The following is a 25,017-nucleotide window of genomic DNA, read 5'->3' as shown; positions in this document are numbered from 1 at the left end:
CACACATAAAATGAAACAATACCATCTCCCGGTAGAGTGGAATTTAAATTGGATTCCTCTTGCTGCCAGTGCTTATGCTGGACAGCTGATGAAGGGGAAAATAGGGCCCGCTTTGATTGCATGTTGCAGAATCTTTACACAATAATCTCAGTCGTGCATATTATTTCCCTGCGCGTTTGTGCCCTAATCTGCACTGGAGGAAGCTTCTCTGGTTACATCTCCTTTTTTTCCCCAAAGAGATCATAATAGTTTGGTTTATTTCAATATTCATTGAAAAATGTGATTTTCTGTTTTCCTTTAACTGTCAATTTCAGAATATGAATTGGCAATTATGTAGTCCAGTATTTCTGGCTGCCCTTCTCGAGTCCTTGAGGTTGAATAAACTGGCTGAAATATGGAAACTTTGTCACTTTGATGTAATATAAATCAAGATTTAAACCCAGAGATGTTTTTTTGTTCTGTAACAGAGGAGTGGGGAAATGAATTGCATTTTAAACTGTCATACAGCAATCTTGAAGCAATTTTGCTTCACTTGTTCCTCACCAAGCATAAGTAAATTTTATTGGGTTTCAGTGAAATATACTGCACTACAGTCTAATCTAGAGAATTGTGCTGTCTGTGTCTTCTACAATTAACAGATGTAACAACTAAAGAGCTGAGGGCCCCATTTTGGCTCCACCATTCAGCCCAGACAATAAGCAGTTACACACACATAATCACCACAAAAATCAAATTCTGAGGACAAAGTCAACAGCATTTTCCAGCTTTCAACGTGTCACTTTGACCGTGGACTCCGACACTGACATCACTCAGCAGCTCCTTGATTACCAAACTGAATGTACTTTGTTTGGGGAAAGTAAAGTGCAGAGTGCTCATTCATTGTTGCAGTACAGGTGAATAAAGCATGTGAAAGAGTCACAGCGCCTTCCCTGTCAGTGAGACATAAATGATGGCTTTACTTATTTGTTTTTTATGCCGTCCTGGTTGTTACCGAGCTGAATAAGTGATGCTAATAGATTTCACCCTGACTAAAAGGACTGTGATCAAGGGTCAGGGGGACACAGGTAGACTTTTTGTCTATTAACATACCTGGTTTGAAGGTAAGGGTAAGGTTCATCATCCCAGATATTGATAGGATGCTGTTTGTAAGTGGGGTTATGTGACTCACCTCTCGGACAAAAATGACAATGACCAAGGCCTGTGTGGAAGGTAAAGGGATTGATGTGGTTATAAATTACTCCACGGCGCCACCTAGCCGAGGCCTTGCCTAGTTTGTCATCAGTACAAGGCGATAAAGCAGGGAAATGAGAGCAGAGTCCCCTTTTTAATACATAAATGAATACTCTATGAGAGTAGTCATTATTTAGGGCGTGCCATTTTCAAGCAGTTGTACGGAACCAAATGACATGTAGAATCCCCCTCGCCACGACAGCATGAGAAACAGGGTGAACTTCTTCTGACACACCCATTGACCTCCATTTATTTATGACCCCTGTAATGCATTTTTTTCCTAAACATGATATTCAAAATGTGAGTTATTTTCACTCAAGGGCAACTTCATAATTCAAGCCGTGGAGGACAGCAAAAAAAGGCATCCACCTCTTACCACCAAAAATATTTTCGGAAGCAATTTTTATAATTGGCTGTCCGAGCTGGGTCCTGACCCATAAAGTCTAGAAGTGCCAGAATTGGAGAAAAAGATTTATCGTAGGAGCCTTGCTGCCTCTTTGCCCTTAAAAAATGCCCAGAGAATATGAGCCTCTGAAAATAGAGCTGTAAATAACCCGACGAGCAATGGGTTTTCCTTTAAATAAATACCGATCAGGTTTATGTTGAAAGACAATAGAAAACGTAGCCCAGATATGCAGTTTACAGTATTTATAGCTGTAATATCGAGGTGCCAGCACCGTAATTTCATGCCCCAATGAGAATGGCAAGGTCAAAGCAAATGCTTTGGCAGAGCATCTGCTAATACGGTGACTCATAAACAGGCAGTACGTGTATCAGGTGCACCAAATAATACAGTATAATGAAATACAGAATAGCTTTCCATTATTGTTCTTTTTTATGGTGTCGTCATTAGGTGTAATTTATGTCTTAAAAATTCATCTCCCCACAGGTCGATCTGAAATGGGGGTCCAAGGGTCATTCCACAGGTTTTGGAACCCATAATAAATTTGCTGTCCCTTTTTTGTCTTTTCCTTTTATATGTAAAACTCACTTTCACCTTGTTCTTTTTTTTTTCTTGTTGATCTAAGGTTTCTTTTATTTTTGCCGTTGTCTTTCCCCACAACAATAAACAGATCAGAGCCTACAGCACAGCTCAGCAAGCTGTACTTTGACCAGAAATAAGGAATTTTCATCTTGGGTAAAATAAATGAATAAATAAATATTTCCTTTACTCCATAAACAACATCAAAGTTGTCAACAGCTATTGGGATGTACATATATTAATCTCAAAAGCAGCTTAAGTGTAGTCTTACAAAAAGACTTTACATTTCAAGGTGAAAGGGAATTTTTTTTTTTTTTTTTTTTCCGTTACTACTTTCCTTTATTTGGCGAAACTGAGATCACAGCAAGTCTCACTCAATAGTCTGTCACCATAAAGTCTGCTGTGGTCAGATGAATCAGGAGTCCTGGGACACACTATTGCTTATTTGACAGTGTAGTCTGACAACAGAAACTCAGCACATGGCTCCCACCACTTCCTGGCATTCGGGACGTGCTGAATACTACAGACTGGCCAATGTTTTAATTCAATTATTCAACTGTTTTCACACTCGTTCCTCTTTGCATTCAGATAGGGGGCTACTTCCTCTTCACAAATGCTGTGTGCTCAATTATAAGAGAACCTGTCTGTGTCCTCTTTGGTCGCTGATACTGCCTGAGCAGTTTAAAATGGGATTTCTGATTAAGGTTCAACCTCCCACTCAGACTGGACTCCGGATTAAATCTCATACAGAAACTAAAAACGTTCAAAATCATTTTACAAAAAAGCATATTTGCTCGTGTGATCTTATTTTATTTGTCTTTCGAAAACTTGCAGATTTTTTTAAAACATTCTTTGATGCTGGTTTTTATATGCTGTGCCAGTTATGTGCTGTGTCCCACCTGTTATGATGCATAACCGTGGCAACGGGGAGGGCTTTCCAAAAGCCCAAGTAATGCCTGATAAAAGATCTTAGAGTTGAAGAGGAGATGTCTGGGATGCGGAGCAGGAACGAAACTTAGAAAAAGGAGAGGGAAGTTTAAACCATTGCCTCCCTTGATCGGATGAAATGGATGAGCTTGAAGCACGGATGAGGACTCGGTGGGAATGTTGAGAAGGAAAGGTTGTTGCTTTTTTCGCCGGGACATGGCTGTAGCTTACCTGTGTTACCTGCCAACACTGTGTGTGTCCTCATCACCTCAGCTGTTGCCAAGCTACAAAAAAGAGGACTCCGATGTCTTCATGGGGATGTCTGATTATTTCTACCACGCCTCTCTTTGCCACACTTTAGAAATGTTTCTAAGATGTTTTTTATTGTGTTTATTTTGTCATCTACCTATAACAATAGCATATTGTAAATAATAATAATAATAATTAATGCTGCAGCAATATAATTTCCCTTCGGGGATTACAAAGGTATTGTTGAATTCAACTCTATTATTACCCTTGAGAAATGGGAATTGCAGCCTTACATGTTCACTTAGTTCAACAATCTACCTTGTGAAAGAAAGACGGAACCGGAATATTATGATCTGGCTCTGAGCAGTTATGAAAACTTAGCTGACATTTGAAACATTGCTTCTGACCCTTATTAGTTGTTAGTGTTTCTCACATGAGGGAGAAAGATTTATCCTTATGCATATGTAAATTTTCTTAATCCCGAGGGAATAGTTGAGGTAAAAGACTCACTTGCAGAGGTAATTTTCCTTTATTGAGTCGGGGAGATGACTTAATGGCATGTTGTTAAGCGAGAAGACGACAACATTTGATGAAAACTTTCTTGATTTTATTACGAGGTAAACCACATCAATATCTAAGAAACACACAATATTCCAGTTTATGCTCATTGTCTAGAGTTTTCTCTTAACTGTTTGGGTATTGAGGGTTAATTATGTGTTTTAATATAGTTCATCAAAAGTTGTAATTATTTTTCTTTGTTTAGACCGAGATACTCATTAAACAACGAGACCCACAGCAATGGCAGCATATGGCGCCTGAAATAAAATCCTTTCTTGCCACAAAAGGAGATGTTCATATGAGATTTTTTTTCTCCTCCCCTCTGATTCTCCATCAGGGAGCCCTTTGCAATTTAATCATCACTAAAATCATTAAAAAGATCTGAAGATTAAATTATATTGGCATTTGCAAAATTATGTAATACATTTACATTACAATGAAGAAATTAAAATAATGCATTTTCGCTGTCTGGGGTGTATGAAATCTCCACATGGGAAATATAACTGGAGAAGTGGACAGACTCTTATTTTCCTTGCCTTTGGTGGCAGTTAATAGGCTCGCAGAGTTTCAAATTTCATTGTGTGAACCTTTCTGCACTTCCTTTGATGGATGTCCCTGAAAGTCTCAATGGTATTTCTAAATTATGAAATGAAAATACATTTTTTAGAAGAGGCTTGGTAAAATTGAATGTGATTTGGCATACTCTCTGAATTATACTTAAAAGATTTGTTGGAAGCTTGGGAAGTATTTAAAATTACATTATTAGAGCCAAGGAGCCATTTGGATTTTCACCTTAATGCTCCGGCTCTGCTCATGATTGGAATGCCTTTAAGGTGCGTGTGTTGTTTCCAGGACTGACGGATGAGGAGGTCGAGTTAGCCATCCAGCGCTCTGGAAGCACAGAGGAAGTCCTGCCTCTGACCCCCGTAGGGATCCCATATCCACCTTATGCAGCTCAGCTCGCTCCTGCACCACTCAGTGAGTACATACGCCCGCCCTTTACCTCCTTTTGTCATGTGCTGTATTGATCCCGATAATTTGTATGCCTAAAAAAAATAATAAAGATTATATTTGAACTTAGAGTGAAATTTAGTTCCTTGTCAAATGCAGATTTGCTCTTGCAGATCTCCTCCCTTACTAATTTTAATGAAAACACATTACACAGCCACAAATACCTGAACTCTCCAATTCCAGCAGAACAGCCATGTCTACCATACTCCTGCCTTGATTGTGAAGTCAGGCACAGAAGAAGCTTGTGAACTCTCCTGCCATTCTGTTTTCTAGAGGTTCCACTCTGACAAGACCCCACACCACAACCTGTATCTTTATTACCTCAGAAGGTTGTGAGTGCTGTCCACTGATTTACCAATGCAGAATGAAGTCCGCGTAATGCTTAACCCATATGACAATGACTCCAGATGTATTCCACCCTCATTTATTACCACACTGTCCTTGACTCCCCCGGCATCTCATGTTTTGTAATGAAAGTGATGTTGATGGGATGGCCATGTAGTTAGGGAGACTCGCAGCTCTCTGTCCATCGTGGGGGGTTTTATATCAAAACGGCTATAAGGGAGCTGCATAATGAGGTGAGAGCGGGGAGTCTTGTATCGGGGGTCATGCCGAAAAGAGGGGGCTACTTCCCCTTGATGTCCTTCTTATGGGGACGCTGCAAAGGGACCCGCATCCATCTCTGTCGCAGTAATGGATACTCTGATCTCTATTTCCACACGGTAGAAGGACAGCAAGGCCTCCACTGAACCCAATAAATTTGAGACGAGATTGGAAAAACGGGGAATGGAGACCAGAGTTCCACAGCTTAAGTGACCAAATAAAAAAAGGAAGATGGCAGTGTGGAAGTGGTATAGAAAAAGGGAAAGGCAGAGGAAGAATGAAAGGTCCTAAAGGAGGGAGAAAAAAGAGCAAGTGAAGACCCCCGTTGATGCAGTCAGGCTTTTTCGGGGTCAACCACCTATCCCAAGGACTCCCAGGTCTTTCAGATGCGTGGTATTTTAGGATAAGGGACTGCCTTCCCCAGCTGTAATGTTGATGAAGATCCAAATTTATGTGGTTATCATGTCGACGTTGGAGAACAATTCAAAATTTTTGATAGGAAAGGTTGCAGGTTTATCGCTGAATGCTGCTGCTGCTCAGTGAAACATGTCCTTGAGTAAAGAAAGTAAAATGACATTTACCTTGGAACCATACCATGTAGTCCAGTATGAATTGGTCTCTCATTTTATTTGCATGTAAAATCACAAGTGCTAAGGCTCAAGATCAATGTGGTTTACTTCTTTCAAGCCAGTAAACATGTACCACATAACCCATTAGGTGAAATCAGACCTGTAATAGAATATCAATGGTGTACTTTAGGGGCTTAACCTCTGATAATTTCCTATTCATTGTGGCCCCACCAGAGCAAATAAAAGAAAAACATACGCATTTCCTGCAGGCATGTTTGTTGTTTAGTGACATTTTCAGTTGAATGCCTCTCTTAAGTGGGGAATTTCCACTTTGACAGACAGTTGGCCTACCCAGACGACAGCTTGCACAGTGACACACTTTCACATTATCTGTCGCTCAGTCAGACAGTCGGCTTCTAAATACACAAATACACTCCGTCTTACCTTTCTGTTCCACTTAGGAGCTTTATATACAAATTTCATGTTTGCCCCACTTAAAAAAGTTAGCGGAAGGCAATATTGTCCTTTAGGTAAAAGGAGGATCGAGAATGTCAATCAAGCGCTGCAGATTGTATTCATGTAATACCACAAGTAATAATTCTGCAAGTTGTGTCACTTTCTTTTTTCAATGTGTGATGAATATGTTGATCTGTTAAGTCTGGCATGTTTTGGCCTCCATTTATTTCCTTTTGTTTTACTGTATGAAACTCAGTTTTCTGCTAGTTGCTTGTGTTGTCTCTCATGGTAATATAATAAAAAAGATGTAGTTTTTAGTCTGTGGCCATGGTTTACCACAGTCCTTTGCCTTCCCCAGGACCAGCAGGCTACAGATGGAGAGACTATGGGGCTCTCACCATCATCATGGTGGGCATCGCTTTTGGCTTTCATCAACTGTACAAGGTAAGTTTCACAACTGCATTTTGACTGTGTCCTCGCAGATTTTCTATTCACAGTGAATGTTTGATAAAGACATTATTCTTCGTACTGTGTCCTAAGATCTGTTTGTACTGCCTCTCCCTTGTATTACATAGAAAATGGTAGGTATTAGTTTATGATGAATTGCGGTGCTAGAATTGAAGGCGCCTCTGCAGTACATAACATCACTCTGGTCTTGTTATTAAACCTACCCTGCTTTACGTCAAAGCATGATCTCATTTGAACCCCTTCTTTTTAACTTGCCCTCCTCTCAAATAGATATTTTTTTCCCTTTAAAAAATAAATTTGCCAGCTCAGCACACACCAATTTTTTTGGATGTCCTACAGTCTAAAAATAATCACCCTGGTTTTTATCGGGCTTAGCAGCCCTTGAACATGAGCTCATGAGGCCCCTTGTCCCCAATGACATTAATCCCATAGTGGTTGTTAGAAGAAGTCTGAATGGCATGTGGAAGCCATTACTCTCGTTTTAGAGGAGGACAGGAGCTCTAGCAGTAGCTCTTGGCCCAGATGACAGGCCTCTCTTCTTCGTGTGTGTTAGAGAGAGAAAGGCAGCGCATTACATGTACGTTCATATACCTTCCTGACCCCTTCTCTTTGAATTGTTTTATATCCTGATATTCATTTGTCTTGCAGAGCTTTTTATAAAGCCGCCCATACACACACAGGATCTTCTGCTGCAGCAGACAAAAGCACGCTTTACCAGCCCACTGTTTCCTACATGCAGCAGTGTTTGCGTTCCACCAGTCACCTGGGAGGTGGGATTCCCTGGTGGGACGGCACAGGTTGTTGTCATGTCACCAGAGCGTAGCGCCAGTCGCACCATATGTCCAGGCTTCTGCCCATACTTTATTTATGTTATGGTGCACCTTGTAAACACTACCTTCCCAGCAACCCACTTATTAATTACCACGTGTTGACACCCATTTAATCTTTTTCTCTAAAAAGTGTTTATTACTTGCACCGGTGTGCCTGCTTGCCTCCTGAGCTGGAGAGAAAACCTGGCAGAGACCTGGCAACTGGCAGCGAGGGATTAAGTTGTCCATCTTTAGAAGGAAAAAAGGAAAGAACAGGAAACATTAAGCATTTTGAAATGATTTGACTGTGTGTGTGTCAGCATGAACGTTGACTTTATTCAGTTAACACAGCTTTCCACATTTAAAGGGCTTCATGAGATACACACAAACTGAGTTTGTCTCACACTGGATAACAAACTCTCAGTGATATAAAACATGGCGATGTGTTTTTGGTTTTGAAAAACTCATTTTTACTGTTCACCATGTTTTTTCCTGTCTCCTGCTTTCACTGTCCTTATGCAGATTCTGTTGATTTATATTGTGTGAAATATGTTTTCAGGGCTGCAACAAGACTTATTTCCATTAGATTTGTCTTTCATTCTAAATGAAGTTGCAGTGGTACGCAATTTAAACCAGGAAATATCTGCTTGACAACCTTTTTTTAAATGACTATTCATTTAACAAAATGGTTGATTAATTTTCGAACCCACTAATGGTTTGAAAACTTGATGTGTCTACACACATTTAGCATCAAGTGCTTTGACTCTTCACATGCTTAACCATGCTGTTATGACAGTGAGGCCAGTGTCCAATCAACAGTGCTTTTGACCTTGCGCTGCCAAGTCTAGGTGGCCCTGTCTTTTCCTCATCTTTCTGCCCCTTTCCACCAGATAGAGGCGTAATATTGTGCCATGTTTTTAATTGCAGAAATACATCCTTCCCCTCATTATTGGAAGCCGAGAGGACAAGAAGCATCTGCAGAGGATGGAAAGCAACATTGCGGCAATGAGTGGCACGCTGACACAGACAGGTGAAGATTAATATCTTCATCACTTTCTCCCTCCTTAACATTTTCCCTCATTTATCTGTCGCCAAAATCGGGGGGCCCCGCACGTTTTTAACAAATGACGCCGCTGTCATTTCGCTTTAATTTGAAATTGCTTGTTTACTGTCAGGCTCGGGCTCAATTAATTACGTTTCGCTGAAAAGCTCTTAACCTCGGAATATTAATGAGGAGTTGGGAAATGACAACTTTTCTCAACCCCCCACCCACCCATTCCCTCTCACTCCCCCCCTTCCATCCATCTCAACCCCCCCCCCCCCCCCCCCCCCCCCCCCCCCCACACACACACACACCAACCTCACCCCCATCCAAACCTCTGTCGCCATCATCGTCAGCCGCCCTCTTCCCCGTAGGTGGGCAGAAAGTTCATTTTAATTTTGTGTGCATGCACGTGTGTTTTGGTGTTTGTGTGTGCAGCGTGGCGCTGTGTGGTGTCTGGGCTCAGCACTGGCCCGAGTGTGATTAAGTGCACGGTGACAGGTGCGGCTCCCATGTTGGACAGGTGAGGAATCTCAACCTGGCTGTCAGACGGGGAGAGAGAGATGCTTTCCTAGCTCTTCGTCAGTATAATTAAAAATCCAGGGAGGCGTAAATGAGAGAGGCTCTCCGAGAAACTTAGATCTCGTTAGCAGTAGTGTTGAACTGGAGTGTGTTTTCACATGAAAGGTACCAATCGCCGTCTGAGACGGGTGGCGTGGTAGGAAAAAACGGGCTCAGGCAAACAGTTGTGTTTTTGTATTTTAATGATAATGTTGATAAAACGTCTTTTTTATGCAGCGTTTTTCTGGATACTCAAAGGCTCTTTAAGGTCAGTGTCGTGTTGGCATTGCACCTCCTTATTATTAAAAAAAAAAAAAGCAAGCAGGCCTGCTACATTGTCATTCAAGAGGTTGAGAGTTTAAAAACTTTAACACAGAGATAGAGGAAAGGGAAAGAAAATACCATCTGGAACAAGCAGCTGTCCAGCAGACACCGTTATCGAACAACTCAAATCAACAGAATGACAGAATTTCTGAAGTGATTTTTGAAGATACGTGCATAGAGCTTGTAGAGTCTGCTGGCAACAGGGAGGACTTTTGGTACCGATAGATTTCTGTTTTTTGGTTGTTTCTGCAGTGGTTGTGAGATGTTCCGAACAGGCAACAGTTGCATGTGGAGAGCAGAAGACGTAGGACACATTCGCTGAAATGGAACTTTGAAACCACCAGCTGTTGTCTGGTGGCAGATTTAGCTTCTTTTTAGCTTTATTATCATCATTATTATTATAAACTGCAATCAGACTAATGCTCAGTTCCCTGGCTGATACACAGATAATCAAGGTCAATGACTATCTTTTTTGTTGTTGTTGTTGTTGTTGGAAATGTGAATTTTTAAAATCCTAATGTCTTATAACCAAATTAATTCCTTTTGTAATTTCAGAAGGTCACAGTCATTTGTAAATGAGCTCCTTGTCCTTGTGTGTGTGAGATATTAAATAGTTTGTTAGTAAGGAACTTGTCTCCTTCTCAGTTGTGCTTTTTTCCAGTTTCTGGAGAAAAAACGTACAAACTTGCAGGAGACCTGTGTTTTCTTTTAGCGTTGCAGAGGCAAAGATCAGCCAAACCTTTAGAGACGAACATCCTTTGTTTCATATCCCCTTCAACTAAAGAAGAGTGAATTCAATCAAGTGCCCACAGATGAAAATAGGGCATATCATTTCATCAGGTCACACCCATGCTGTTGTTTCCTGGCTTACAGAGGCAGGTGGAGGGCAGTTCTGTGAGATGGCGTGCGAGGTGTGCCACACTGAATCTGATTAACAAATAAATGCTCTTTTATGGTCATTTTCTCCCAACTATGCAAACACATTTCCCCAGGCTATTTACTGGCAATACTTGCTCCACTTATCACTTTTTGGAGATCCGCCAACTTGCAAACCCTGTTCTGTTTGTCAGCATGGACAGGATTTCAGAGGGAGAGTCCTCTCGTGTTTTGTCAGTGTGAAGGTGAGACTCCAATGAGGGGGAAAAAAACTGGTCTTTTCTTCAACCAGTGTGTAGAACTAATTTGCTATGACTGCAGTAGCCAAGCTGCTATTGTAGTTAATGACTGTTGTAGTTAACAGTTGGGGAGAGGGGTTGCAATTACACTGAGAGTTTTCTCCCCTTGCTTTCCCTTTGTCTTCCTCTCCCTCTCACTTCCACTCTCCTCTCTGCACTGAGTAATAGCGACTGACTGCCTCGCTGCTGCCAATTGCTTGAACCCCCTTTTGTTAAAGTTCATGTATTTCTCTAGTGCCAGGCGCAATGAGGTGATGTATTCTTTTGAATGGGGACTACATTAGTCTTTTTCACCAGCTCCGGCTCAAGAGTAAGGGCCTTGACTCCCATTATGATTTGCCTACAACTTCACACAGACAATTAATGAATGGATCTTGGAACTACTTCAGCGCACCCAGGCTGTAATGGAATTGCGTGGCTGTTTGGGCACTCTTTGTTGGTGGGAGCCATATTGGTGACCAGCTGGCCATTAAAGACAGAGACAGGCCTGGACATATGTAGTGTACATTATAGCGAGGTATTTACTGAATAATTTACTGAATGCACAATGTGTGCACCCTCCTCGCAGCAGCTGCAGGCCTCACACATCATCTTGTCTCTGATTGTCTCTCACACGCGCGCGCACTCACACACACATAGGAACTACTGCCTCCTTCTGATTCATGGCTGGCCAAATCCATTGACTTTATTAATATTCTTGGCTTCATATCTGTGATAACTTGAAGGAAGAAGTTATGCATTTTTGTCAAGTGTCTGAGCAGTACAAAGGAGTCAACTTTGTGGAGAGAGATGAAAAGAGTTGAGCTGTGAACTGTTTCGCTGAAGTGGCTGAAAAAGCAGTGCCAGTGGTAATTCGCAGGCACAGCACCACAGGCTGGCAGAGTGATCCACACATCTGGATAAGCTGCTTTGTGGTGATGGTGGATTCAAAGACTAACTGGACAGCTCTTAGTTTAGAGTGCGCACCCTGTCACAGTAACACCTTTTTAAGCAGGAACAGCCAGTATTTTGTTTTATTCTCCTCCTCAGTGATGATGGTCACACTCTGGATCACAAACCGTGCAACAACAAACTCAAACTATTTGGCTCCAACCAATAATCCTGCTCAAACCCGTATTCCGTTGGATTCTGCAAACATGAAAACATCAAACATTTCAGCGCCCCACCTATATTGATACAGCCCCACCCATTTAAACACAGGTGTCACTACAAGATATTAGTGTCTTTGAAAGATCAAATATTTTGTCTGCATTGGTTTTTCAAAAGAAACTCAGCTCCCAAGCTAGGCTCCGTCTTTTGTTCTGGTCGGGGTTAGTGCGAGAGGAGGGTTCTTTACGCCCAGTCCAGCCGGCTGCAGCTCAGGCTTTTAACCATTGGCCTGACAACCTCAGCAGTGGACCGCCACAATATCTGTTGATGTTAATCCTATTAGGCTTGATTTAACACTTTACACGCCCATGATTTATATGAATGTTTATTGGTTTTCTGTAATATAATCAGCTCGGGGAAACTTAATGCATTGTTTGGTAATACACGCGTGACTGGAAGCAGGGGGCAACAAACTGTGCTCAGTGTTATTTGAAATCATACACCTTCGTCCAACACCAACACTTGAACTAATTCAATCTTCAAAGTCAATGGAAAAAGAACAATATTTATTAGGATTAGGAGGGACATTTTGTCTGGCAGCCTCCTCCCAAATGAGAGCCCTGTTTTTTCCTTTGTTGATCGTTTGAGGATTTAAGATGCATTAGAAGCCAGTGTCTGGGTGGATAATGGAAGGTTAGAGACTGTTATTTAATTTAAGTTCAGACACTAGAGATTAATACTTCCATCCTATGCGCACCCCCCGCCTCCTCCCACCCTCTACCCCCAATGCCTCGGACCAAAACACTGCGACTTAAGTTACCGGGAATTAGCTTTGATTACAATTCTAGAGGACAGCTTTGATCAGTGACACAAGTTTATCCTCATCAGTTCTCTCATCATTTTCGGAAAAGAAAATAATCAGTTTGTAAAATGACCTTGTTACTTCTTACTTGCTTTTCTTTTTTTTTCTGAATTTACTATCGGTTATTCTGCTTGTTTTCCACAGTGAGCCAGCTCCAGCAAACCCTGGTTTCTGTCCAGGAGCTCCTGATCCAGCAGCAAAAGAGAATCCAGGAGCTCTCGCAGGAACTGGCTGCATCAGAGGTACAGTAGCCATCACCTCATCAGTAGCTCGACATCAATCGTTTAACCACCAACGGCAGCTGGTTTGGAGATTGTCGCTGAGTTGAAAATCTTCAGATCACTTTCCCTCTTCGGGTATTACTGATCAACTTGTAATAGGACTCTTCTGTAATTCAGTATGTACAACAGTCAGCCATCGCATTTTGACCACCCACCTAATATTAAGTCTTTCTTTTGCCACCAAAAGAACTCTGACCCATGAAAGAGGCTGTTTGGTCCCAGGAAGTCAGCAATAGATCCGTTGGGCCATGTGGGTTGTGGGGCGGGGTTTTGGGGTATGGGGCTTGCTTCCCACAGATGCCATCAGATTGGTATCTGGGGAGTTTGGAGGTTGAGTGAACACCTCAGACTCCGTCGTGTTCTTTGAGCTCCTCCTAAGATTTTAATTTTTTTTCATGGCCCACAGCTGTGCTGCTGGGGAAGCTGCTACTATGAGCCTATGCCACGTGAGACAGGTCTGCTGAAATGTTTACGTCGACTTTAAATGTCTACAGTAACAACATGTAAATAGCAGGATGTAGTTTTTCCCAGAAAAGCAGTGCCGTGTTGTTTTAATGTACCTTTCACTGTAATTTTGATGTTCTGGCCCATTGGTGTAGTGGGACAAAATAATCTAAACATGATCATCTCGCTAAATGATCGAAAAACTAAACTAAGTACAGTGACATGAAACGTCCTCACAGAGCTTTGCTGTAGTTTTGACACAGGAGCTGTGGGTTGCACTTTTAAGGTTTGTTATTTTGTGATCAGTGTTTCTGAGGAAAGCTGGACAGGCACTAACTTTGTACTTGCAGCAGAGCCAAGTAAACATAGAGTTGCAGGTTAAAATCTCCAGATTGATGAGGAGAGAGGCGAGGCTTCTCGAAGCCTCCGTGTACTAAAATCTTTTATTCTGCCTGAGTCATAACTACCTGAGACAGACAGCCTTATGATACTGTATATCATCAGAACACCAGCTACAAAAAAGTAAGGTGCATCATATCATGGGACCATAATCTTTAACCACACCGCCTTCGCCTTGATTTTTTTTATAGACAGTGTTCATAATCTACTCAGAATTGTGTTTAGATGAATCCTGCTGAGCGATTGTTTTAAAAACTTATTTGCAGGGATGAAATGTTGCTTGATTTTTATAACACTGCCCATAAATCGCTTTATGATCTCTGGGCTCTAGAAATTGCCTTGGATGAGACAATCTTAGACAATGTTTTATGTCCACAGCTTGTTGAGCACATGGTTGTGTTACTGTAGCATCTGGATATCGCAGGAAAACATATGTGGACACATCTGCTTCGGCACAAACGAGGAAGAAAAATATGGATCTCTTCCTTGGACGAGGTTCATCAAAAAGTGACAACGCACAGCTCCTTTTGTCCTGTTTCAGGCTCTGAGCCCCGTGTTCTCTCTGTATAATATAGAGAACTGGTGGCCCAAATTACCACGTGTTAGTACGTGGGAGCGATGCTCCGACACGATCCAACGCCGGTCTGAAACAAAACTATTCAAGGTTGTCCTTCAGTCAGACATGAGGTCCAATTTAAACAATGAGTTCCCTCCAGCATTAAGGAAGAAGTGACAGTGTTTCTTTTCATTTGTCATCACTAAATCACAAATTGGATTAGAAAGTCTACTTCATTTGCCATGAGTGCCTTGTTGGACAGTGGTAGTGTATAAAAAGTATATTTCCCATCAAAACACCCATTAAACAAATCATAAACCCTGCTTTATAGTTATAGTGTTGATCTTAAATTTTCCTTGTGAGCCGGTGCGAGGCCTTCTGTTGTCTCAGGCCATGAGGGAAATTGAGAAATTGTTTTCAGGTCCGGGATGTTTGATGAGAAACACATGTTGGAGCTGGGGAGCTACTTATCATTCACCGTTTGCGGCTTTCAGGGTTTGCTGCACCACGCTGCTCGAACGCGCCACGCTTAGCAATTATACCTCTCAACGCGGAAATGTGCCTTTAACCCAAAACACATGGAGACTTCTGTTTCCTCGGCTGCTAAGAAAACATTTCTCATAGTTTGAAACCACTCAATTGCGGAGTGCGTCTGCTGTCCCTAAAGTGGGGACCTCATTATGGATGTGAGTTTAGGCAGACTGACTCATGTCCACACACACACACACACACACACACACACACACACACGAGCTGATGCAGCACATTTCCAGACTTCACTGTTTTCTCACTTATGATTCTGAAAGGACATGCATGCTGTGTACTATCACTGGTGTTTTAGATAGATTTTCCTCAGGAAGATTCATCCCTGATGTTGAACACCCGAGTCTATTTCTGCGCCATTATCATTACAAATCTGCCTGTTAACTGTGTTTGCCCCACTGTCTCAACTCGCTGATCGCTCTCTTTATTAGTGGATACTACATAGAAGATTAGAAACCACCCCCTTTGCTTGCACAAGATAAAGTGCCAGTGGGAAAGTGCATAAATAGAGTGAAATCAATTCCACTGTACCAGGGTTTCTACTCAAAAAAAGACTCCTCTGGGGACTTCCTTTTGAAACTAATTCCATCATAAATATACATGTGTTCCACGAAAACACACTGTCTGCCGGCAGAATAACTGTGAATTAATTTGCGTTCAGACACTCTTAAACAAGGCTTGTTAAAGATCTTATCTTGTTGCTAATGGTCCAAAGGCATTTATCTTCATTTAGCCAGATGCGCTGCCATCCTTGGGTGCTGCTGGAGTTGATGCTCTTTTTTTCTTTCTTCCCCTTTTGTCTGTAATTTATATTTTTCTTCTTTTTTTTCTTTTTTCTGAAGCACCTAGTTAACCAGCAGAAACATGCCAACCCTAATTAGGGATCCAAACTATATGAGTTTAACCAGCTAGGGGAAATCTTTACTTGGTAAAAATCAACAGCCAGACCACATGTTGGTGGTTGATGATTTAATAGCTGGCACTACTTTGTTTGGGGTATTTTGTTTTGGCTTGTTGGCTCATTTGTCTGGTGGTTGCCTGTTCATGCATAATCCCTTTTACAACGTGCGAGTTGGAAATGGAAGTAATGCATTCCACTCTTTACGGAGCACAGAACCCTTACAGCCCTGTACCTACATGTCAGGATGTAAATTTTGATTGTTTTTTACTTCTTAAACTATTTTCCTTTTTTTGTCCATTGGACTGGAGCAACAGCAGTTGGCAAAGATTCTGAATTTGGTTTAAATATGAAAGAATAAGTAATTGCAACACGTGCAGAATGTTATTTGTAGTAATGGATATTTCACCCGATCCAAACTCTAATGGATGTGAATACATAAAGCCACACACTGAAAATATATTCAAAGATCTTGAAAATATATTTAACATTTAAAGTTAATGAAATTAGCTAAATGAATAAAAAACACACAATGCACTTTATTAGCCAAGGATGCTTTTTTGTGATCAGCTAAATAATTGCGGGGGTTGAATATTTTTGTCAGCAGCTCTTAAAACAGCCTACACGCTTGTGTGGTCTGTTGGATGTGTGTCAACACTTCAGGTGGGGCTTTTAAAGTCGGCATTGTTCAATTCTTTGCAGTCACTGATACCCCCTCCACTCAACCCTTACCCGAGAACCCAGTGCACTTAACACACAGCTCTCACACAATGTGTGTGTATACACACTGACATAATGTATCTCAGAGCTGAAACTCAGTCTTGGCCCAACATTTAATTAGGTTTCTTCAGACTTAATAAGACATATGTCAGAGTTAGTGTTGTGTGACAAGCCTTGATGTGAGATATTATATGGTGCTGCTCTGTAGATAATGCATATTATGAATGTAGCTGGTGGTTAACATGTCTTCTCGAAAGCCTTCTTTTCCTACATTAGGTGACATAAGTAAATATAGATTATCACATTTCAGTGATTTTAAGAAATCAACCCTTTTCTTCAAGTGATTCTGTGCCTTGGAAGTCTTTTAGCTCAACCTTTACAGCAATTAATTTTTTTTCCAACCTAAAATGAGAGAGAAGCAGAATCGAGCCTTATTATATGGGTGCCTTAGGGAGGCGAGGGATTAAGATGGTTCTAATGAGGTGACGGCTGTAATAAGAGTGTCTTCAGCGGGACTCCAGTGCACCACCTCTAAAACAGGGCTCCTTATCAGGGAGGTTTAAGAGCCGATAAGAGCCAAAAAAAGAAGAATTCTCCTTCCCCTTCGTCTCTTTTTCTGTCTCCCTTCACTTCTCCTCCTCTGCCTCCCTCCATCCACTGTAAATGAGTCTGATCCCTTTCAGATGTGATTCAATTAATTTCTCTTAGATTTAATTACAAGCGAAAGAGTCCAAGTTATCCCTCTCCCCTCAATTGGGGGTCCACACTTCCTAACAAGCTTCCTCTGGTGAGTCAGGAGAGTCTTAATTACAGCTTTTACTTTTCTTTCATCCCACTTTTTCCCTTGTCTTCCCCTTCTAATCCCTCAGGTCTTGTTGGTCTGTACTCTGGCTCTCACACAAGTCTGAGCTTTTTATTTGGGAATAGACTAAGAACAGGAAGCAGTCATGCACATCTCTGGAACCAAAATATTTTGCTGTCATGACCACATAATGCCTTCTCAGTGTGCTTTCTCACAGGCTGCAGAAGTGTAAGAGCAGGCCATGAAAAGAGGAAGGTCAAATTTTCAGATTCATTGTCTTATTGGAATGTTTTCTGGGAATACTTGAATACTCATTCAGGGGGGAAAAAGAACACTTCTCTTCTTTGTAGTAGTATTGTCCACCTGTCTGGCACTTGCTGTGTGTTCCCTCATTTAAAGTGCTCCACTTTTCTGACATAAAACATCAATTTAAGAGTGTGCAAAGCTTGGCTTTCTTATCCATTATGATAGTCTTTCATTTTACAGATTTCATAGCATCTGCAGTTAACTTTCTGTATTGTATTTTACCCGTGACGCTTTTCTCTCCAGACCTTTGTCTAAACTTGTTGTTTTTATAGTTGTAACTCAAGCCTATCCCTAAAAAAAAGTGAAGCAGAGACTGATTTTCGGCAGCAATTTGCCATTCAAATACTTTCCCATTATACCCTGTAGCATTTCATGCTGAACTAGTGTGTGCGTGTGTGTGCGTGTGTGTGTGTGTGTGTGTGTGCACGTGTGTGTGTGTGTGTGTGTGTGCGTGTGTGTGTGTGTGTGTGCGCATGCGCGTGTGTGCGTGTGTGTGTGTGTGTGTGCATGATAACGCAAGCCTTTGATAAAAGACGAAAAGAAAAAAACAAATTGCAAAGCTTTGGTCTGCCTTTATGAATGTGGCCATTGTTTAAGATAATCATTATCCAAAACACTACACACTGACCTAATCTTTTTAGATAGTATGGAAAATTATGTAAAAACAGCGTGATTCACACTCACCGGACTTCCTGACATCATAAAGGTGGCTGCAGTGAGATTGTTTGCCCTCCCCTCAGTCATCACCCACAGTTGTGAGGTTGTTATGGTGACAGATGACTTGACTACACAAAAACGTGTGGCGTTTGGTATTTGCATTTACCATATTGGTTTACTTTCCATGTCCTTCCTTTAAATAAGGTTTTGATATTCTGTATAATTGAGACCAGTATAGAGGAACTGTTGAAAGACCTACGGTGTACAGACTTTGTGCTGTGACCCTGCATGTGACCGGAATAGTGCTTGTGTGTGTCTTTAATTGTTGTGTGTTTGTCTCGCTTGTGTTTTTTCAACAGGCATCGTCCTCAACCAACCGCATGCTGGACAACCAAACAGTTGGAGAGCTGAAGGCTGAGATTGTCTCTTTGAAGGGCTTACTGCTCAGCAGGTAACAAAGTTTTCCAGACCCCCGTCACATGAAACAGTCCAGGTGTGTGTGTGTGTGTGCTGAGAGGCTTGGGACATGTTGTTTTTGGTACTTTTGATTTCCTTAATCCATTCCATTTCAACTCTCTGACAGTAATAAAACAGGAGCAAAGCTTGACACTCTGGTACGTGAAAGTTCTGTAGTGATTTATCGTATTTGTTCGTAAATATCATACAATGCCATCAGACTTTCATTCAGTCCCAAAATTCGACAAAGGCAGCCCAGATAAAAAAAACTAGAGAAAAATATTAAACTTGTTTAGTTACTGAGTGAAATGATAAACTGTGACATGAGTGTATGTATGTAAACATTTACGGTCAGTATTTAGTGACCTTGTGACTGAAAGTAAACTGTTTATCTGTCCTGCACATCATTTTAGAGGAATATAAGCCCATTATAAGCCCAGTCAGATGTGCCAAGAATCTTCAGCTTTGGGATGTCTGTGGGTCTCCTCATGTGGACAGCTTACCTCTGGTCCAAAGAGAGGAGGTTCCGGCTTTAACTTTAACACCCCAAAATACTTCAGAATCAGTTAATAGATCTATGGTTACTAGATCCTGGTTTTATTTTATTTTGTTAAAAGTCGCAGGTAGTATTCAGAATTCTTTGCTCTACATATGCCTCCAAACTGCCCTATTTTAGCTGGAGCGTAACTGTCATCCCATTGATAGAAAACTTCACCTTCGCATTAACTGCTAATCTTAGGGCTTCATGTGCTTTTTGCCCCTCGCACATATGTGATATCGAATAATTTCCCTTATGTGAAAATGATGCCTCGTGCTCCTTGAACCACCCTGTCACAGTTTGAACTTGATGACTTCTGGCATTGTCAGCTTGGAATATGCCCACGCCATCAGAGAACACATAATGTATTGATGGAAAAACCTGGTCATCTAGTGTATTCAGCTGATATCAAATTCCGTGCTCGTAATGTCGCTGAATCTAGACCTGACGAACTAAAGCAACCCCAGATCATTTGCTTATTAAAATCGAGGTGGTGACTTTTTTTAATTCATTGCATATATTCTATTTAGTGCTTTTTCCTTTGCTGCAAATGTCAGGATCACCTCAACAACATTTTCCTCCTTTCTGTTTGTTTCATTGATTTATTTATTTTTTTGTCACAAACACAACGGTGAAATTGATGACCCTTCAGTCCATTTTTACTTCATATTTATAGTTTTATTTAGAATTTTAAGTTTTCCAGAAAGCCCTCGGGTTTTAAGAGATGTTTCAAACTGGTTCAAACTACAGACTTCACCACATGTCACCGTCAGACACGAAGACACAGTTCCATTTGCTCTCTTCTATAAAGCTAAATAACGCTTGCAATAATGTTTCAGCTTTGACAAATTGACATAGATGACTAAACAAGGCCCATGGAGTGCAGTTGAAAGCCCTTTTCAGACAGGAGACATTTTGCATTAAAACCTTCTTATTCATTTGCAACCAAATTTATGTTCAGGTTTAGTTAAACGTGCCATTCGGGGTGTCAGAACTAGCATTGTTACCTCGCCAGGTATAAAAATAAGTTTTCTTACAGAAACAAATTATATTGCCATGATGATTAAAATTGTGAGCGATTTGCTGTTGTATGAAACCAACTTGTGGGATCCTCTATCTCAGAGTTATAAAGAGCTCTGATTGATTTCTTACTCGCATTTTGATAACTTTCGAGTTGTCAGCATGAGAAAAAAAAACATTCCTCTGAAAAGTAGATAATATTGCAAATTAAACCCCTCCCACCCTCTTATCTGCAAATCTGTCTTTTTGTCCTTGGAGTTTTGACTTTAAATGGCAGGAATAATGTCCAACACAAAACACTCCCCTTGCATACTGTTCTACAGTACTGAGCTGCCGTGGGTCTGCAGAAGGTTTAGTGTGGATACACAAACCAAAAGAACACAGGATGTTGCTTTTGCAAACTGCACCGTTTGTTTATTTTTCGACCTTACAGCTCAGCCAATGAGCGTGCGACCGCCACTAACGGGATCACGTGTGTGATTTGATTCTTGGTAAGCAATGAAACCACATACAAAATGTGCACAATAGCTACACTGTAACTTTATGAGAAATGACAAAAAAAAAAAAAAGAAAGGACAGTTTTTTAGGTTCACAACAAGTAAAAACGCTTTTTTTTGTAAAATTTGATTGCACATGCTTTTATGTCACTTGGCTTTGCTGTTGTGTTGCTGTTGTCGTGAGGCCTCACTATGTGCTCTTTGACGTCCTCTCGTTTCTATCTAATCAGACACAGCCCAGCTCAGTCAGGCCCATTAGCATGCATGATTATGTATCAGTGTCTATAATGAAGTAAGGGTGTACATCAGAAAACCGGCAAGGACATGAATTACCTCAGAACTGTCTAGTTGAGTGTGTTTTGTTTCCCTCATACATTCTAATCAGTAATAATCCTTTTGTCATTTGCTTTCTTGACTTCATCATAACACTCGCAATGAGTTTTCTGAGAACGGCTTGAATCACAAATAAGACTGTCTTCTTACCATCTGTCTCCAAACTTGTTTCCATTTTGTTAAACTGATCCAAATCATCTCCAAACCATTTCCATGCATCTAAAAGTGCTGAACACATCTAATGTGGTCTTTTTGATCTTAAAAGCTGAAGTGGATGTGATTAAAGACAGAAAAAAAAAAAATAAAATCTTTGAGCAACTTTACCAGGTGCGCTGAACATCTGGCTGTTTGGGGGAGAAAGAACATTTTCTCTGCTTTGATTATGAGAAATACATTACTACATCTATGTGTAGTTGCATGCTAAAATGTGAAGGTGTGCTGAGGTTGTGTTCTTAGTCAACACATGGTTAAGAAAGCTATATTTGGTTTTGTGTTTGCACTGTGCTTACCTTTGTATGAGAACATCGTGGGAAAGCTCATTTCACACATTTTGATCACACTAAGGTTTCTGATAAAAATTTGTGATCAGGCCTAATTTTATTCAACATTCTTGTGTGCCACCCCATCCCCCCACACCCCACAGGAGACAGTTCCCTTCTACTCCTGCGATTCCCAAGATCCCCTCATGGCAGATTCCCCTGAAGCCGCCTTCAGTACCCGGCTCGCCGTCCATTAACCACACCAACAGCAGCAGCGACATCTCCCCTGTCAGTAACGAGTCCGCCAGCTCCTCTCCAATCAAGGATGGACACCACAGCCCCCAGGATCCTCTGGGAGGGCCAGATGGAGCCATTGATATCAATGGGGATACCTGCACTGTGGGCCTGGGTGCAACACTGCCCCTGGACCAGGTCCGCATGGAGGTGCAGGGGGAAGAGGAGAAGAAGGAGGAGGATGCCAGTCATGTTGAGGAGGAGGAGGAGGAGGAGGAAGAGGAGGAGGTGGAGGGTCTAAGCATGCAGACAGAGGATCGGCGAGGTGGAGATGGACAGATTAACGAACAGGTGGACAAACTGAGGAGACCCGAGGGTGCCAGCAACGAGAGCGAGGTTGATTAGACGGCAGTAGAAATCACAACACACTCTGCAATACACCACCTCTCAGCCCTGCTGATGCTTTGTTTCTCTCTGCTCATATGCTCTGTTTAGTTTCATTTCTTTTCTTCCATCTTCTCTGTGTGTCCACTTGTTTCTGTACCATTTTCATGTTGAGCAAAATGAGAAGTTGGCATGGGTGGAAAAAAAAAGTCCACAACTGACTGATTATCTGAGTGTCCGGTGACCTATGGCTTACCAGGATTTACTTTTAATCATGCAAACAAAACAACTGCATGCCATCCAAATGCCACGTAGTGACATCTCTTTAAAAGGAGAAATGGTGAGTAATAGTCAAATGAGAATGACTTTAAAAGCCTGTATGCAGTACTAATCATGTGTGAGTTACTACTTTTAATTTTCATGATTTGATCAGATAATTCAAACCTTTGCCTTGGTATCTTTGTAATTATACTAAGGCTGCTATATAGACCAAAGAGGTGGTGCTGCACAGTATATCTCTGCTGTATAGTGCAGCTGTGGGTCAGCGATCATATGTTACTTCAGTCTGAAAGTTACCGTGAGCTTCCACTGAAGCAGAGTTTTTCTCCCTGTTGATGGCAATAGGAGAGGACAACTCTTCCAGGGCTGGAGCTTTTAGCCTCTTTTATGTGTCCTTTCGCATTGGTGTCAGTCTGTCAATAATTCACAAGGCCAGCAGGGTGGCATTTGGGTGAAATAAAAGCCCTGAAATTCGAGATTAGAATGTGATGACGGGCTTTGTTCCATGCCGGTGTCAGAGCGCTCATACGCTCAGAGGAGGGGAAGATAAATGTTTTTTCCCTGCTTTCCTTTTTCACTGAGGGCTGAATTGTGCATCTTTGCGAGTGTGTTTGTGCGCGGCAGGCGAGAAAAACCCAGACAGTCTGCAGAGCTGTATCTGTGTCTCCAGCAGGGCAGCTGATTTGGTTTGTGAAGTATGTTAATAATCAAATGATCAACAAATAACAGATGTATTAGTTCATGCAGCTTGAAATGTCAAGGAGGCTAAAAGCGGAAATCTAATACAGAAAGCCCAGTTGCATTGTATTATTTTCTGTGACAAACCCTCCGGTCCAAATTACGTAGGGCCTCCTACGGTGAATAATCTTTACAGAAAACGGCACCGATATTTTGTAATTAAGCTGCAGTAAGACACGAGCGCCGCCACAGATGGAAGTTGCAGAACTTGTATTACTTTCTTTTTTCTCAGTGTGGAGGTGGATGGGGGAAGTAGAAAAAAAAATTACCCCATGATTGAAAAGGAAAGTAATAAATGAATACTTGACTTATTGAATTACTCACTGTGCCTCGAACTAACAAGAAGAGTCCATGAGTGAGAAGAAGGGATATCTGCCCTTGTGCCATTTCCACCTCTATCTCGTGGCCTTCTTCGAAGCACAGAGAAGGTTGAGGATCACCGCACATATCTGAGACGCAGGTTTTGAGTTACAGGTTACTTTTTGTTATGTTGATTGAGATTAAGTTTTGTTTTATGAGTCATCCTTTCAGTATGCTGTAAAGTTTTTTTTCTTTGTATAAAAATGTTTTTTTTGTGGATGAAAAACAATGAGAAGCTCAAAATCAATATGCTTCATAACCACTGTAGTTTGACTGATTGGTCCTCTGTAACTTGCTAAACACTGTCTGAATTTCAGCCATAACTGTAATAAATCTGTTTTATCTCAAGAGGAATCTCTTACTCATTGCAAACCAACCAGACGCAACACACGGTGCAGTCGACTGTTTGTCCAAACACGCAGCACTTTACTTAAAGTGAGTTGAGAGCTTTGCACTTTAAATTCCCTTTAGATGCTTGTGTGAATGCGATTGTGTATTTTCAGACAGAAGAAGGTTTCCTGACACATTATAGATCAACAGTCTGTAGGATTGTTTTCTGTATGTGGAAAAAGGATTGAATTGAAGAAAAAGATGTTTCCCAGCGAGCACTATTTGTGTACACTTTGTGTAAAGAATCACGCTCTGCTGAGTAGTCAGAAAGCATGACAGGGCATTTTATTTTAGCTGTCGCTCTGGAAATGACTAAGTGACTTGCTTAAACGTGTGAACTTTTTATTTATTTCTGCAAGTGGATCATCGGTTCTTGGCTGTTTTTTTTTTTAAAAAAAATTATTTCTGTAGCTTGATTGTCGTCTTTGAAAATAGAGTCAAAGTTCAATTGTGTGATATTTGATCCATTAAGAGAAATGCAAGATAATATTCTATTGTGGTAACAACAAACCAAACTCAACCTCTTAAGCGGGCCTTTTTGCATTTTTTTTGTCGCCACCGTAGAAGATGAGGGTGAGTTGAGGAGTTTTAGTTTGTGCAGAAACCACATGTTATTACATCTCGCATGCTGAACCTTTGTTAGTTAGAATAATTCCTGCTTTAACCCAAGTTTATTTGGGAGGGACAGACAGATGTTTTGTTAAAGTGGGAAGCATGCTCAGAACAATAGTTATGTTTCGGCATAAGAATCCTTTATTAGCCCTCCAGAGAGGGAATTTATCATTGAA

At 41.2% G+C, this 25,017-nt stretch overlaps 1 protein-coding gene across 1 annotated transcript in view; it reads left to right on the top strand.

The window, feature by feature from the left end:
- The window catches only part of pex14 (peroxisomal biogenesis factor 14), a 45,607-nt gene extending 21,420 nt beyond the window's left edge, over positions 1-24,187 (top strand). The window contains exons 4-9 of the mRNA XM_072366238.1: positions 4,799-4,924; positions 6,944-7,029; positions 8,790-8,892; positions 13,060-13,157; positions 18,881-18,972; positions 22,009-24,187. Coding sequence (XP_072222339.1) covers positions 4,799-4,924; positions 6,944-7,029; positions 8,790-8,892; positions 13,060-13,157; positions 18,881-18,972; positions 22,009-22,483 — 980 coding nt within the window. The 3' untranslated portion in view covers positions 22,484-24,187. The remainder of the gene's footprint in view (positions 1-4,798; positions 4,925-6,943; positions 7,030-8,789; positions 8,893-13,059; positions 13,158-18,880; positions 18,973-22,008) is intronic.
- Positions 24,188-25,017: the final 830 nt, after the last annotated feature.

The sequence above is a fragment of the Leuresthes tenuis genome, unplaced genomic scaffold, assembly GCF_036924035.1.
Source record: "Leuresthes tenuis unplaced genomic scaffold, fLeuTen1.0.hap1 SCAF_16, whole genome shotgun sequence".
In the NCBI taxonomy this organism is placed as follows: Eukaryota; Metazoa; Chordata; class Actinopteri; order Atheriniformes; family Atherinopsidae; genus Leuresthes; species Leuresthes tenuis.
Note: the sequence above shows the minus strand (reverse complement) of the source record. Positions and strands in the feature narration are given on the sequence as shown.